General features: G+C 48.4%; 1 protein-coding gene across 1 annotated transcript in view; it reads right to left on the bottom strand.

Moving 5' to 3' along the window:
* ATP8B3 (ATPase phospholipid transporting 8B3) overlaps positions 1 to 16,811 on the bottom strand; it is a 59,302-nt gene that overhangs the window by 30,938 nt on the left and 11,553 nt on the right. The window contains exons 2-9 of the mRNA XM_074939192.1: positions 11,642 to 11,707; positions 10,645 to 10,736; positions 9,288 to 9,401; positions 6,905 to 7,003; positions 4,678 to 4,739; positions 3,765 to 3,837; positions 3,567 to 3,637; positions 465 to 547 (exon numbers count right to left, since the gene is read on the bottom strand). Of these exons, the coding sequence (XP_074795293.1) occupies positions 465 to 547; positions 3,567 to 3,637; positions 3,765 to 3,837; positions 4,678 to 4,739; positions 6,905 to 7,003; positions 9,288 to 9,401; positions 10,645 to 10,736; positions 11,642 to 11,696 (649 nt within the window). The 5' untranslated portion in view covers positions 11,697 to 11,707. The remainder of the gene's footprint in view (positions 1 to 464; positions 548 to 3,566; positions 3,638 to 3,764; positions 3,838 to 4,677; positions 4,740 to 6,904; positions 7,004 to 9,287; positions 9,402 to 10,644; positions 10,737 to 11,641; positions 11,708 to 16,811) is intronic.

Below are 16,811 nucleotides of genomic sequence, written 5' to 3' on the forward strand. Positions count from 1 at the left end.
TGGCCTGGAATCTATTTGGTCCCCTTCATGGCAGCCTCTGAAAGCAACTTTGCTGGGAAGGGGCCTGCAGGCCACCTGGGGGAACCCAAGGTGGGCAAAGCTGACCAGAGAGGGGTGGTGGCAAACACGGACTAAGGATGCACTCTTTACCCATTGCAGCCTCCCATGCTGGAATCTGCTGAAGCCAAGTAGTGATACTGCCTTGTTCCACCAGCCCCCATCCCTGGCACAAAGAGGTGTGAATCTGGCCCCCTGCAGCACTTTCCTCTGCTATACAATGGGCCAAGAGCACTAACACCAGCCTCCCAAGGGGGCTCTGCATCAGTCACATGTCTGGGCTTTTGCCCTCTGCACCAGGGAAGACTCACGTGCCGTGGAGTGTTTCATTTTGGCAGGGTAATTAAATAAATATCCCTGTTGCTCCGGGTTTATATTGGAGCCAGCGAGGCGAACAAAACACTCACCATCAAAGGCAGCCATGCTTGCCTCACTCACCAGCTCCTGGTGCGTGGCCAGAAGGGCCTGTCTGAACTTTAGGTTGGTTTCCCTGAAAACAAGAACAGGTCTGAAAACAATCTGAAGGAAAAGCCACAAAGCAGGGTGGTGCTGGTCACTCCCCTAGGGCAGTGGGTCTCGATCTTTCCAGACTACTGTACCCCCAAGTTTCACCTCACTTAAAAACGACTTGCTTACAAAATCAGACATAAACATACAAAAGTGTCACAGCGACTAGGACTGAGACATCGCTCACTTTCTCATTTCTCCCTTATAATTATAAAATAAATCAACTGGAATATAAATGTTGTCCTTACATTCCACTGTACAGTATATAGAGCAGTGTAAACAAGCCATTGCCTGTATGAAGTTTTAATTTGCACGGACTTTGTTAGTGGTTTTCATGTAGCCTGTTGTAAAACTAGGCAAATCTCTAGATGAGTTGATGTACCCCTGGAAGAGCTCTGCGTACCCCCAGGGGTATGTGTACCCCTGATTGAGAACCAATGCCCTATTGTGCCCAAGGGTTGGAGAAGTGTGGGGTGAGAGGGGTATTATTAATTATTACGATTTATGTGCATTACAGTAGCACCTAGAAGCCCCAGTTGAGATCAGGGCCCCATTGTGCTGGGTGTAGCTTATACATGGAGTAAGAGACAGCCCCTGCTCTGAAGAACTTACATTCTAAATATATTATCCCCATTTTATAGATGGGGAACTGAGGCCCAGTGAGATGACGTGATTTGCCCAAGATCAGGCATGGAGTCTGGGCAGAGTGGGAGATTTCACCCAGCTCTGCAGACTCCCAGGCCAGTGCCTTAACCACCAAATCATCCTCTTTTGGCCCCTGTAATTATTGGGGTTACTCTGTACCCCAAAACCCTAGGTCCTAGGAGCGTGCCAAGTGCATGCATCTCAGAGGCAAGGCCTGCAGGTGCTTCAGCAGCGAGGCCTTGTGGGCGCTAGCCCCGATGGGTCCCAGACACAGGGCTAAAGGGCAGGTTGTCACTGGGGCTGGCAGGACGGGGAAGGTTGCAGATACCCTTGGTACAGAAGCTTACACAGTTACAGTCACACTGAGCGACATCGGGTCCTGTTCGGGCCCCAGGCAGTCCCATCGAGGGTCAGGGCTGGTCAGCCCTGGTGCCCAGGGCACCACTCCAATCCAGTCTCTATTCCTGCAAACGGGCATTGGCAGGTTTCCAAGCCAGGCTCAGTTAGTGCCTCTCATTGGGGCCCCTCCGCCCTGGCTCCCTGCCCAGCCATTGCTGCTCCCACGTTAAGTCCCAGACAGGCCTGCACCTGGCAGTAACATCTGGCAGTCAAGGCCGGTTCCACACAGAATCATAGAACTGGAAGGGACCTCGAGAGGTCTCCTAGTCCAGTCCCCTGCACTCATGGCAGGACTCAGTATTATCTAGAGCATCCCTGACAGGTGTTTGTCCAACCTGCTCTTAAAAATCTCCAATGAGGGAGATTCCACAACCTCCCTGGGCAATTTATTCCAGTGCTTCACCACCCTGACCGTTAGGAAGTTTTTCCTAATTTCCAACCTAAATGTCCCTTGCTGCAATTTAAGCCCCATTGCTTCTTGTCCTATCCTCAGAGGTTAACGAGAACAATTTTTCTCCCTCCTCCTTGTAACAACCTTTTATGTACTTGAAAACTGTTATGTCCCCTCTCAGTCTTCTCTTCTCCAGACTAAACAAACCCAATTTTTTCAATCTTCTGTCATAGGTCATGTTTTCTAGACCTTTCATCATTTTTGTTGCTCTTCTCTGGCCTTTCTCCAATTTGTCCACATCTTTCCTGAAATGTGGTGCCCAGAACTGGACACAATACTCCAGCTGAGGCCTAATCAGCGCAGAGTAGAGCGGAAGAATTACTTCTCGTGTCTTGCTTACAACACTCCTGCTGATACATCCCAGAATGATGTTCGCTTTTTTTGCAACAGCGTTACACTGTTGACTCATATTTAGCTTGTGATCCACTATGACCCCTGCGGAAAGGGATCCACTCAGATCCCTTTCCGCAATTCTCCTTCCTAGGCAGTCATTTCCCATTTTGTATGTGTGCAACTGATTGTTCCTTCCTAAGTGGAGAACTTTGCATTTGTCCTTATTGAATTTTATCGTATTTACTTCAGACCATTTCTCCTGTTTGTCCAGATCATTTTGAATTTTAATCCTATCCTCCAAAGCACTTGCAACCCCTCCCAGCTTTGGTATTGTCCACAAATTTTATAAGTGTACTCTCTATGCCATTATCTAAATCATTGATGAAGATATTGAACAGAAACGGACCAGAACTGATCCTTGCGGGACCCTACTTGTTATGTCCTTCCAGCATGACTGTGAACCACTGATACCTACTCTCTGGGAACAGTTTTCCAACCAGTTTTGCACCCACCTTATAGTAGCTCCATCTAGGTTGCATTTCCCTAGTTTGTTTATGAGAAGGTCATGCCCGACAGGATCAAAAGCCTTACTAAAGTCAAGATATACCACATCTACCGCTTCCCCCCATCCACAAGGCTTGTTGCCCTGTCAAAGAAAGCTATCAGGTTGGTTTGACATGATTTGTTCTTGACAAATCCATGCTGACTCTGTGGCTGTGCACATGGTTCCTGGGGCTTCTCTCCAGCCCCCTTCCGCTCCCCAAACCGAGCCCAGCCTGGTTCAGGACCATTCCTCTCACCCGGCCAGGGGAATGGGAAGTGCAAAGCGGATGGGGCCGGTAGGAAATATGGTCCCTGATTAGCCAGGAAAAAGAGGGTGTACAGAGGAGGCTGATGAAACTTGTAGTCCGCTGCTTTGGAGATGCAACACACCCCAGGTTTTGAATTTTGGGTGTCCCATTTCAGAATCCCTCAGGGCCTGTTTCTGAGGGTGCTGAGCACCTATAGCTGCCAGGGGCTTTACCCGGAGTTTCAGGCACCCAGCTCCTCTGAAACCCTGGCCAAGGTGTCTCCAGCTGGGCTCCCAAATATGGAGGCCTCAGACCGTTGGCTATGGTGTCTCTGGGCCCCAGCTGGTGGCTGTGGTCTCCCAACGGTGTCTCCCTCTGCTTACCCATCAATATCCGCTGTCTCCACGTAGCACAGGCTGCTGGGCTCTGAGCTGGACAGCAAGAGCAGGTCAGCCTTTAAAAGCAAGCGAAAGAGAAAAGGCCTCAGAGGGACTTTCCTGATGAGGCCCCCCTCGTCCCCGCTCCCCAGCATTACGGCCTCAGAGTGAGGGGCCTGGCCCAGCACGCGCGGCCTCACGCACCGGGACGAAGCTGTCCTTGCGCAGGCAGATGACGTCACCGACACAGATGTCCCGCCATTTCTTCGAGCTAAAGCTGCAAGAGAAGAACGAGCCACTGAGGAAGGGCCCAGCCCTGCTGAGACGCGCTGAGCTGACAGCCCTGGAGGCCTCTCTCCACGGGGCGGTGGACAGCAGCAAAGTAAGTTTCACTCCCACCCTCCCCCAGCCTCTGCGCCTCAACCCTGACCTCCAAGACGAGAGGAGACTTCAGTCTCTGTGGCCCATCCAATCCTTGGCCGCTCCACTGAGCCTGCCAGTGGGGAGGCCAGCTGGGCGGGTGGTTTCGTGGCATGGGAAACCGGCATGGGACCCACCAATGCCTAGCAGGCACGCCGCCAAGCAGCCGACGAGGGCAGTGCCTTTGGGCCATTGGGGAGCTGGGCTTAGAGGCCCATTTCAGTCCCTTCTGCACCCTTCCGCCTCCTGATAAGAGCAACCTCAAGCTGGGATGTCACTCTGTAGCGCCCCACTTTAGGAGCCCTATTAGTCAGAAGTGGCAGAAACTCGCTGGGTGCTCTTCCTAGGAAAGGAAACTCCCTTAGGACAGGAGGAGGTGTCCCATGGAGCCAGGGCCACCTGGATCCCCATCCCACCTAGGACTGGGATGTGTTAATCCCAAGCATGGAGCAAATGAGGGCTGCCCCAGGTTGTGGGAAAGTGTGTCTGTGTGGGGGAGCCTGGGGGTGATGACACATCACAATCACTTCTCTGAGCACAGCTGCTAAATTGGGAGAACCCTAGGGCTCAGACAATGCCACAGAGCTGCCACCACCCCTCCCCCGGTTTCTTCGAACACATGTTGGAGGAGAAAACGACTGTAGAGAGTGAGTTTTATCCTCTAGCTCGCAGCTGGACATTTCTCAAGGCCCCTAACCTTTTCCCCACCAAGATTTCGCAGGGCCTGCTGTTGATCATCCAGTCGCTCCGGTGTCGGGCCTGCAAAAATAGGAGAAAAGACAGGGACAGGCCATGTTGGGCTTCCCTGTTCACCAGGGCTGCAAGAGAACATCCCTGTTAGCACCGGGCTCTGTCCAGGAGTTCCAGCCCCAGAGTGAGGAGATCTGCCCTTCACAGGTGTGATACTGACAGGCCAGATGCCAGCTTTTGCCCAGGCTGCAGGCATTAGCTAAGAACTGACTAATTCGTTGTTGGAGGCCTGACCAGTTCACTTATGTGGTAGTGTTGCTCAAAATAGGTATTAATCCTATAAGGACGTATTTACTAGTGTTACAAATCAATTGCATGTTTGTAAGTTGCTGCATGCATTAATCTTATTTGAAATGTCCGTATTCCAGGAAATATATAAGTTTTGCTTTATAACTTTGAAAATGTTTGCTCTAAACTTGTGAACCCGGATGGGAAGAGTGTTTACCTCCACCTCTACCCTGATGGCCAGAGGAACTATCAAAATCAGATGATCCATCAAGGAACATCACAATACAAAGATTTGGTGAATGGGTCTATCGCCCCTTGGAAACACTACGTCCAAGGAAACTTGTCCTATGGACTTGGAGGCTGAACGAAGGAAATAAAACAAAGATACATGAACATTTTCCATCTCTTTGCTGTTTGAACTCTGACAGGGCCAGAGACACCAAACTGAAGCCAGAAATCCCCAGGGGTTACCCCTGGGTCCACCCTGAAAGACACTTTGAAGTGACAGATCACTACCGTTCTGTCACTCTTAGGATTTATTGCAACTCAGCTGGCATCTATATCTGCTTGCTTTAGCCTGGAAACAACTCTCTTATTTCTCTTTCCTAGTTAATAAACCTTTAGATAGTTTATTACAGGACTGGCTACAGCCGTTGTCTTTGGTGTGAGATCAAGGGTACCAGTTGATCTGGGGTCAGTGACGGGCCTCTTGGGATTGGAAGCAACCTGAATATTTTGTGATTTTTGGTGTAAGTGACCATTTATCATCATTTATAAAGTTCAGATAGGCTGGAGAGTCTAAAGCAGCGGTTCTCAACCCGCGGCCCGTATGTGGCCCAATTAGCACACAGCTGCGGCCCAGTTGTGTGCTAAAGGACGCAGGGCCCGCATGCAGAGTCCCAGCTGCCCTGCAGCCCAGCCCGGGGCAGCGGGGTTGAGGCTGCCAGGCTGCCCTGCCTTTAGTGTGGCAGGGTCCGGGCTTCCGGGGCTGCCCTGCCCCACGGGGTGGGATCCGGGCTGTTGGGGCTGTTCTGCCTTGCAGCCTTGCAGAGTCCGGGGCTGCCCAGCTGCCCAGCCCCGCAGCAGGATCCGCTCCTGGCCCCACTCTGTGGAGGGGTCTCTGGGCGGGAGCTTGGGCGCTGAGCACAGGGGTCTGTAGGGGTGGGGTTCAGCGGGGGAATGCTGTGGTTCTCAACCTGCGACCCAAGTAAGTAAATAGGTTGAGAACCACTGGTCTAAAGGGACTGTCTGTGACTCCATGGTAAGACCGTGATAGTGATCCAGGAGTTCACATTTGGTTCTGGGTGAGTAACAGCTACTTATAGGGGTGTCTGCCCAGATATAGGCACTCACAGTCATGAGCCCATCCATGCAGCATGACACAAGGCATGCCCAGTGGGTCTGAACGTGGGGAGTAGGGGGGCGGTCAATATGTCTGTGGATCTAAAGGGAGCATGTCCATTGGCTGGGACCCCAAAGAGCAGGGGAAGGGAGTGGGTCAATCATGGAGAGGCCAGAACAGGGGAAGTTACCAGAAACACTGGAATGCGTTACCTAGGGAGGTGGTAGAATCTCCTTCCTTAGAGGTTTTTAAGGTCAGGCTTGACAAAGCCCTGGCTGGGATGATTTAACTGGGAATTGGTCCTGCTTCGAGCAGGGGGTTGGACTAGATGACCTTCTGGGGTCCCTTCCAACCCTGATATTCTATGATTCTATGATTCTATGATTCTACTCATCCTCGCTCCAAAGGGAGGATGGTAGATAGCCACAGCCCCTTGCCTCCATGAAGGCATTGTGGATACACGTAGGGTTATGAGGCTTAAAGATGCAGGGAGCGCCAGGCTTCTTCCAGACTTTTCAGCTCAGTCCTGGGCTCTCTGGCAAGCCACACCATGCACCGGGCCCCTTCGTGGATTTCCAGCCCTGTAAACTGATGGCATACTCACAATGTCATCAATCAGGTCCCGTAGGCCTCTGAGGAGAAGGAGGGAGCTCAGGGGCAGCAGCAGGGTGAACCAGGGCAGGGTGGAGATTTCAGGAACGGTCTGAAATGGGAGGCAAGAGAGAAGAGGAACATCACATTCCTAGGGGCGGGTGGGGGACCAGACACAGCTTCACCCCTCACCCTGAAGCACTGACCCTTTCTGAGTGTTGGAAGAGTTGGGGTAACTTCCCCATTCTTTCTATGGGAGCATCTGAATTTCCTGGTTCCACCTGGGACCAGACTATTGGTTTAAGAGCAGCTTATTTCAGTTTATCTTAAAGATCTTCCTAATCAATTGAAACTAAAACAAACTAAGGACTTGTCTACATGGAGTGTGATGCTGGTAAGTGGCAAGTGCCAGCTCTGGTGCCTAGGCATCAGCTGAGAACTGACAAACTCACACCTGCAAGCCAGGCCAGTTCATTTGCATGTTAGTAAAGTTCAAAGTAAATGTGAAATGTACAAAAACGTGTTTAGTGTTTAAACTGCATGAAGAACTGGTGGGATGTTGCAGGCATTGTTTTCCTTTATCTGTACCCTGTTATAATGTAATAGCAAGCTTCTGCATTGTATATACCACAGTAATTAAGTAACTCATCAAACTGAGAGGAGCCTTGTGTAATGCAAATGAAGAACTTTAATAGGAGAGTGTTAATTCCTGCGCATTGAAAGCAAGTGGTTATTATGTGTCAGATCAAAGATCAAAGTCTCCAAGTGCATTCCTCTTTTCCTGCCATGAAGAAAGAACCCACGTGGGGGCTGTCCTGACAGCTCGGTTTCTGTGAGAAGCTATAAATATGGACCCAAGGAAAAATTCTTCATCTCTTGTCTGTCTGGATTCTAACAGGGCAGAAAACTGAACAAGGAGGCAGAGATCCCCTGAGTTATTCTGGGTAGCCCTGAAAGACTTTTGGGAAACTGGCAGAACACTACGCCACGGCTAGATTTTGCAATTATAGAGTGTGACTCACCTGTACATATATATTTTACCTGCTTTAATCTCTCATTAACTCTCATTTCTTTTTCTTAGCTAATAAACCTTTAGTTTACTATAGGATTGTCTTTGGTGTGAGATCTGGGATGCAAATCACCCTGGCTGAGTGTTGGTCTCTTGGGACTGGGTGTTACCTGATTATTTTGTAATTGTTGGTGTAAGTGACCATTTATCACTTAGTCCAGCCTCCCTGGACGGCAAGATAGACTGAAGCGTCTACGGGGACTATCTGCGACTCCATTATAAGAATATTGTAGGACTTTGGGAGTTCACATTTGGTGCGGGGTTGGTGAAATCTAATTATAGAACATATGAGAGGTCTGGGGTGCCGGCCCTGCTTTTTGACAGTCTGCCCAGAGGTTGGCCCTCACGCTTGTGAGCCACTCCAGGCAGGGTGACATGGGGAAATTGACCAGAATAGCTACTGCAGAACAAAATATTCCACAATAGCTAGAACAGCTATTGCAGAATAGCTGCTACAGAATAAGCTATTCTGGTCAATATCCCCCCATCAAGACGTTAAATCAAAGCTGGGTTAAACCAAAATAAGAGCTTGCCTAAACAACCGAAATAACGGTCTCTTTTCCTAGCTTTAGGTCAATTAAGCCAGTTATTTCAAAATGGAACACTCCTGTAGCGAAATGAGAGAGCCCCACACAGACGGACGCTAAAATAACTAAGGGGATGAATGAAAACCCATATGGTTATTTTGGTTCCCATGTGGCCAATCCCTAAGAGCATCCGCATGGCCTTTTGCGCCAGTTTAGCTGAATTGGTTTAAAATCTGGTACAGCAGACAAGGCCAAAGCAAAGAAGCTTTGATCTAATGACTTTCAAGGGATTTGGCTCCTAACTCGCATAGGAACTTTTGAAAATCCCATCCTTGGTGATTAAAGGACTGGAAGCCAGGACTCCTGGGTTCTGTGCCCAGCAGCTCACTGTGTGACCTTGGGCAAGTCGCTTTGTCACAGTCTCTGCAGCTAATATCCTTCATGGGGGCAGTGTGAGGAGCGGAGAGTATTTTGTGGTCCTTGCATGAAAGCTGCTAGTGAAACACAGTTTTCTTAAATTATCCAATGGCTAATCCAAAATCCCCATAAAACGGAGAGAGAGGGAGACTGCTCGAGCCCAAACGGAGGCCGAGAGAGGTGAAAGGACTTGCCCCAGATCACGCAGCGATCCTGTAGCAAAGTTGGGGTTAGAACCGAGAAGTCCTAACTCGCAGTCCCCAGCTCCAAGTACTAGACACAGCTCCTTCTCTAGACAGCCTCTCTCTCCCCTCTGTGCCCATCTCGGGGCACTGGCTTGGCAGGCCCAGCAGTCTCCCCCCCGACCTCCCGCGAGATCTCACCTGCAAGAGGATGACGAAGAGGAAGTAGAGGTTGGCCAGACGATGAAACTGCTCATAGAGGTTGAGTGGCAAGAAGGTCAGGACGTTGTATTTGGCTGTCCTGATGGCGTTATCCTGGAAGGAGCATTTTAAAGACTGCCATGGCTGGGCTTTCTCAGGACACAGCAAGAGCTGGGCTGGGGCAGAGCTGGGCTTTCTGCCAGCCACTGGGATCTCATGGGGCACAGGATATCCCAGTGAGGCATCCCCTTCTTCCCAGACTAAATTCTGGATTCACTCTGCAGTGGGGCTGCTGGGCCTAGAAAGTGCCAGGGATCTAGACCGAGGGATGGGGGTATATGGTGGAAGCAGAGTTCCTTCCCTCCACACCCACTCCTCCACCTCAGGCTCTGCAACCCTGCGTCATCTTTTACGCCAGTACAAAGAACCACCAAGTCAGAGTGGAAGCATCCAACCCCCGCTTTGCAGCCAGTGAATGACTGCCCAAGGTGCAAGGCAACTGGGAATCTGACTCTTACTCTTCATAGTCCAGTTCCTCACATGTGTTTAGGTGCCTAACTCCCTTTGAAATCAATGGAAGTCAGGAGCCTAAATACCTTTGAGCATCTGGGCCTATCAGCTCATTTCCCAGTCTTATTCTGGGTGGGTCCAGCCAGCTGGCATTGTGGCTGACACTAGGGGTCGAAACAGGCACCTCCAGAGCTAAAAACAAGCTGCTCTAGCTTGAGCTAAAGAGCCAGGTCTAGCCACAGACTCGCATCCTCAGTGGATCAGGCACAGAGGGGAGCATGTAACACAGTCAGTGGGTTACACACCCCATCTTACCCTTTCTTATCCCCTCTCTCACATGCAGGCTTTTTGGTTTTACCTGCTGCCTGGTCCCACGGTAACAGATCCTACCCAGTCACCGCACAAAACTCACACACCTCTGAAGAAGCAGGACAAGAACCTTGCACCAAAAAAACCCCCCAGTGGCTTCTACCACTCAAGCTAAGGGAGCCTTCCGTTAGCAGGGAGCACTATCCGGTCCCTTATGCTCCCTACGGACCAGCCACTACAGGTCACGTGGCTCCCTCAAGCACACAAAGCCACAACTCCCTTCTCGGAGAAATCTCAATGGCCCAACACGCTGCTCCGGACCGTGACTGGCAAACACTGCAGCAATTGTACGCCAGGTCAGTCCCCCCCTCCTCATGTTGAATGAGACACTCGGGAAAGCAGCGCTTCCAGTCAGCTGCTCTGGAGACCTGTCTGCTCAAGCCCCGTCCACGGCCAAGGGGCTTGCACGGCCAGCTGGGAAATCAGCGGAGACGCTAGTGGCCAAAAATAAGCACAGGCTTGAAGCAAGGTGACTCACCTCATATTTCTTCCTTGTCAGGCAGAAGGCGACTCTCTTCTTGAACTGTTTGTGATAGGCTCGGTCGTTGGCCTTCACCTCCCAGGTGAAATCTGGAAAAGCAGCCAAACGCTGAGCCATTAGCCAATCTCTGGGCAACTGTCTCTGGCCCGTGGGGAAACGAGGCAGAACCAGGACAGATGATAGCACCATAAGACCCACAAGGAGCTTCGGGTACTGCTTGCTGCTGGCATGAATGGCTTTCCCCGAGGAGGCAGGACCTTGGGACCCATTGGGATTGGGATCCCACAGGCCTGATTAGAGGTGGCCTTTGGGGCAACTGGAGCAGAGCAAGAGTCCATTTCAGCCAGACACAGCTCCAGCCCCGGTTTTCTCTTTGCTCCTCACTAAGCACTACATTGTGCCCAGCCCGGTATAGAGACTGCAAGGGGACAGAAAGAACAGGAGTACTTGAGGCACCTTAGAGACTAACAAATTTATTTGAGCATAAGCTTTTGTGGGCTACAGAGAACACCGGAAGCCTTCCCTTGCCACTCACTCCTGCTCCGGAGCCTGTTGCAAGCTCGGCTCTTGGATTTCTGGTGCCTGAGGACTGAGGGAAACCAGCACTTACACTGGGGCTGGAGTCCACTGGGGAAAATCAAGCCGAGCAGAGCTGGCATGGGATGGGCAGTCCAGCCTTTCCAAGGGGGCAGGAGGGGTCTGTCTCAGTCCTTTACCCACAGGAACAATCCTGGGGCAGAGGTGGTGATTTAATGGCACAACCGAAACCTTGGTGAATGAATAGTCCCCCAGCCAAAATTATTTAAACAGATCCTACAATACCTTTTTTTAGTAGCAGCGTATAGCTACAGCTGAGCTGGGACGTTCTTAGCCAAGGTTCCTAACTCTCCCACTTTCTATGGATCCCTACACATCATACTCGCCTGCCCCATCTCCTATCCCAATCCATGCTCTCCCAATGCCAAACAACCCAGCCATGCCATCTTGCACTGACCTAACTGCTTCTTACTTCCATTCAGGTAGCTCTCGAGTGACTCCTGGTTGGTCATGCTGTCGGAATCTAGAAAGCAAAGGAACCAAACATCTTTACAATAATGAACAATAAGCATAGCAAGGTTTTATCGTTCTACAGCTCTTTTCCTTTCGTGGGATGGCAACTCACTTTAACTGTTTCAGAGGAGCAGCCGTGTTAGTCTGTATTCGCCAAAAGAAAAGGAGGACTTGTGGCACCTTAGAGACTAACGAAAGCTTATGCTCAAATAAATCTGCTAGTCTCTAAGGTGCCACAAGTACTCCTTCACTTTAACTGTGCTGCCCTGGTTCTTTAAGCTCTCTGGGGCTGATACCCCAGAATGCAATGCCATGTGGAAGGATGTGGAAAAATTGGAAAGAGTCCAGCGGAGGGCAACAAAAATGATTAGGGGACTGGAACACATGACTTATGAGGAGAGGCTGAGGGAACTGGGATTGTTTAGTCTGTGGAAGAGAAGAATGAGGGGGGATTTGATAGCTGCTTTCAACTACCTGAAAGGGGGTTCCAAAGAGGATGGCTCTAGACTGTTCTCAGTGGTGGCAGATGACAGAACAAGGAGCAATGGTCTCAAGTTGCAGTGGGGGAGGGTTAGGTTGGATATTAGGAAAAACTTTTTCACTAGGAGGGTGGTGAAACACTGGAATGCATTACCTAGGGAGGTGGTGGAATCTCCTTCCTTAGATATTTTTAAGGTCAGGCTTGACAAAGCCCTGGCTGGGATGATTTAGTTGGGGATTGGTCCTGCTTTGAGCGGGGGGTTGGACTAGATGACCTTGTGAGGTCCCTTCCAACCCTGATATTCTATGATTCTATGATTCCACAGTGGAGTAATTTCCTCCTGACCTCAGACAGTGATGAGCTTCTGCCCTGAAGCCTCATATTGGCTAGATTTTATTACCCCAGCATGTGTAAATACACGTTATTCACACTGACGTCCAATTCTCCTTAATTAACTCCTTGTCTCAGTTTTTATTCCACAGCAGGTTGATTATGCGTTGTATAAAAAAGTATTTTCTTTCCATCTGTTTTAAAGGCGGTATCTTTTCATTGCAATGAGGGCCAGCAATCCCATTTGTTACGCTACATTCTTCCATCACATTTCCTATTAATCTCCTTTCTGCACAAAACAGTCACAGTGCCAGACTCTCTGCTGGCTTAAGTTGATGTCAGTCCAGCTGGGTTGAAACCACTTGTGGCAGGACTAAATCTAGTTCCTCAGCTTTAATTTCTCTCACTCAGGCCTCGAGTCATTTTCACAGCCTTGCCACCTAGATGCAGCATTCCGAACTGACTCGAAACCTACTTCCCACCTTCTCCAGAGTTCCTGATCTCTTCTCTGAGACCTTCTGCACAGTTATGTTGTGGAGTTTAATTACTGTTTGTGAAATGCTTTCTGATCTTTAGATGAAAGGAACTAGCGAGGCATGAAGCATTAATTACCTCATTAGGTAATAATCCCACACAGAAGTCTTCCCTGTCATTATTTTTTATGCCTTCCCTTTGATCACCTCCCTTTTTTCCTTATTTTTCTCTCTTCTTTCCCTGCCGTGTCTCTTTCTCTCTCTTTCCCTTTTTTCCTCTTCCCATCACTCTGATTACAACACAGTGCAATTTAGTTGGATGCTGTTTGCCCCGACACACATGAGCACCAAACACTTTAGGGAGACACTCACAACACCCCTGAGGCAAGGTGACATCTGACAACCCCAGATCCAAACTCGCCTGAACTTTGGGGACATCAGTTCTCTGTAGTGCAGCTCCAATTCGGGCATGGCTGCTGAGTCCAGATCAAGGGCTGGTGTACATACAAACTTGCACCAAATAAGTGAATCTGTTTTAGGTCATATCTTTTGTTACCAAAATAGGACACTTTTACTCCAAAATAAGCATTCCCCAAAATCCCAAAGGTGTGAATTAACACCCCAGTGTAGGGGATCCCTGTGCAGTGACACTGGACAGCACTGGCTAGGCACTTCGAAGCCAGAGAACCACAAGGCTTGTCTGTGTCCAGCAGCATCAATAAAGAATTCCCTTTGAATACAATACAGCCCTGCCTCATCCCTACAGCTGTCAGATCTCAGCTTCTGCACCCGAGTCCCAGTGGTCCTCCTAGTGGCCCAGCGTCAGCTGAGGGTGCGGCAGGAGGCATGTGGCAGTGCCCACGTTCCCCAGTTGGGAGCCCCTGAGGAGGGGGAGAATTGCTCCTGCCCCTCCCACTCCTGACACTGGCTATGGCAAAAATCTCACCGGCAAAGACAGCACTTCTTTTTTTTAAAAAAATGGGTTTCTCCAGAAATAAAGTAACCCTAGAGAGGATCTGATCGTACATCTCACTGACTCAAGCTGGAATGCATAAGGAGGGCCATGTGGTTCCTGCTTTGGGCATGACTGGCCCCTTCAGAAGGGGCCTCTTGTGCTCAGAGAAAGTTCTAATATATAGCATCTCCCTGATGCACTTGGCATTTCTGAGCCCCATTGTACCAATGAATAATTTTTGTGTTATTATTTTCTGCTTGGATTGCTCAGCAGCTCAGAAATACCGATGTTCTCAGCTGCTGCCAAAAAACCCCAAACAAACAGCACAGCTAATTAAGCACCTGCAGCTGGCAGGATTTGAGGCACATCATTGAAATGGAAGCTGGGTGTCTGCGCGTGTACATGCATCAGGATTACCGGCCCCCAGAATGAGCGCAACACAAATCTTGCTGCTGGGGAAAAGAAACCGGAGTCGAAAACCAAAAAAAAGTGGGGGCAGGGGAGAAAGAACAAAGTTCAAATGATCCATGAAATATTTCCACAGAAAAAAATACACAGCAAGTTTGGTTTCAAGAAAACTCTCAGCCTGCCATAAATATCATTCACCACCCAGGTAATTACAAATAGAAATTACAACCCAGCCACCACTTGCATAATCCAGCTCCTCTCGAGACTCAACTCTCACTTCTCACAATCGAGGAAGAAGGCTTTATTGGTTAAAAAAACAACCTGATTTAGAGGGAAGGAGAAAGCCACTATAAAGAACAAAAAATATATAAAAAAAAGTAGAAAAAATAGGAAGCAGATAATAATGAATATAAAACAGAAGCTAGGAATTATAGAAAACTGATAAACGGAAGCAAAGCGACACAAGGAAACGTCTATGGCCAGTGAGTTAAGGACAACAAGGAGGATCTTTTTAAGTATATTCGGAACAGAAAGAATCCTAACAATGGTATTGGTCCATTATTAGATGGAAATGGTAGAATTATCAAAAAAAAAATGCAGAAAAAGCAGATGTGTTCAATGAATATGGGAAATATATTACATGATAAAACTCTTTCCATTTCACTAGTAACTCCAGAGGATGTTAAGCAGCAGCTATTAAAGTCAGACATTTTTAAATCAGCAGGTCTGGATAAGTTGCATCCAACAGTTTTTAAAACAGCTGACTGAGGAGCTTGCTGGACCATTAACGTTGATTTTCAATAAGTCTTAGAACACCAAAGAAGTTCCACATGACTGAAGTTGTGTCAATATTTACAAAGGGTAAAAGGGATGTCCCAGGTAATTTTTGGCCTGTCACTCTGACATTGATCCTGGGCCAGATAATGGAGAGGCTAATATGGGACTTGATTAATAACGGATAAAAAGAGGGTACTATGATTAATGCTAGTCAACATGGGTTTATGGAAAATAAAGCATGTCAAATTAACTTGATATTTTGAATGGAATTACAAATTTGGATGATAAAGGTAATAGTGTTGACTTAGACTTCTGTAAAGCAATTGACCCAGTATCTCGTGGTCTTTTGATTAAAAAATTAGAAAGATATAAAATTAACATGGCACACATTAAATGAATTAAAATCTGTCTTACTGATAGGTCTCAAAATGTAACTGTAAACAGGGAATCAAAACTGAACAGATGTGTTTCCAGTGGGGTCCCGCAGGGATTGGTTCTGACCCTATACTACTTAACATTTTTATTAATGACCTGGAAGAAAACATAAAATCCTCACTGACAAAGTTTGCAGATAACACAAAAATTGGGGAAGTGGTAAATAATGAAGAGGACAGGTCACAATGCAGAGTGATCTGGATTGCTTGGTAAACGGGGCACAAGCCAACAATATGTATTTTAATACGACTAAGTGTAATGGGTATATCTAGGAACAAAGAATGCAAGGCATACTGACAGGGGGATTCTATCCTGGGAAGCACAGACTTTGAAAAAGATTTGGGGGTCGTGATAGATAATCAGTTGAATATGAACTCGCAGTGCAACACTGTGGCCAAAAGGGCTAATGTAATTCTTGGATGTATAATCAGGGAACTTCAAATAGGAGCAAAGAGGTGATTTTACCGCTGTATCTAGCACTGGTGCGACCGCTGCTGGAATCCTGTATCCAGTTCTGATGCCCACAATTCAAGAAGGATGTTGGAGAGGGTTCAGAGAAGAGCCACAAGAATGATTAAAGGAATAGAAAACCTGCCTTATAGTGACAAACTCAAAGAGCTCAGTCTATTTAGTTTAACAAAGAGAAGGTTAATGGAGGACTTGATCACAGTCTATAAGTACCTACATGGGGAACAAATATTAAATAATGGGCTCTTCAATCTAGCAGAAATCCAATAGCTGGAAGTTGAAGCTTGACAAATCAGACCAGAAATAAGGCATAGATTTTTAACAGTGAGAGTAATTAACCACTGGAACAATTCACCGAGGGTCGTGGAGGATTCTCCATCACTGACAATTTTGAAATCAAGACTGGATGTTTTTCTAAAAGATCTGCTCTAGGGATTATTTTGGGAAGTTCCCCGGTCCATGTTACACAGGAGGTCAGACTAAATCATCTCAATGGTCCCTTCTGGCCTTGTAATCTGTGAACTTCCTCCATCTCCCCTCTATGCTCTTCCCAATCCTCTTGCCTTCCTGCTTCCACTTCTTTTCCCATTTCTGCTTCTTGTCGTGCTGCCCCCTCTGCCTGGCACAGCTCTTTGGGACAGACGAAGCTCCTTTCTCTAGGAGTGTAAGGCCTGGTGTGAACTGGCAGGGCTATACCGGCAGGTCTTATTGCTAAGCACGGTTCCAGAAAGGAGACTTCCCATCCCACTGATTCCTCAGGTCCAGCTTTTGTGCAGCGGACTGCTTA

This window comes from Natator depressus, chromosome 25 (assembly GCF_965152275.1).
Source record: "Natator depressus isolate rNatDep1 chromosome 25, rNatDep2.hap1, whole genome shotgun sequence".
In the NCBI taxonomy this organism is placed as follows: Eukaryota; Metazoa; Chordata; order Testudines; family Cheloniidae; genus Natator; species Natator depressus.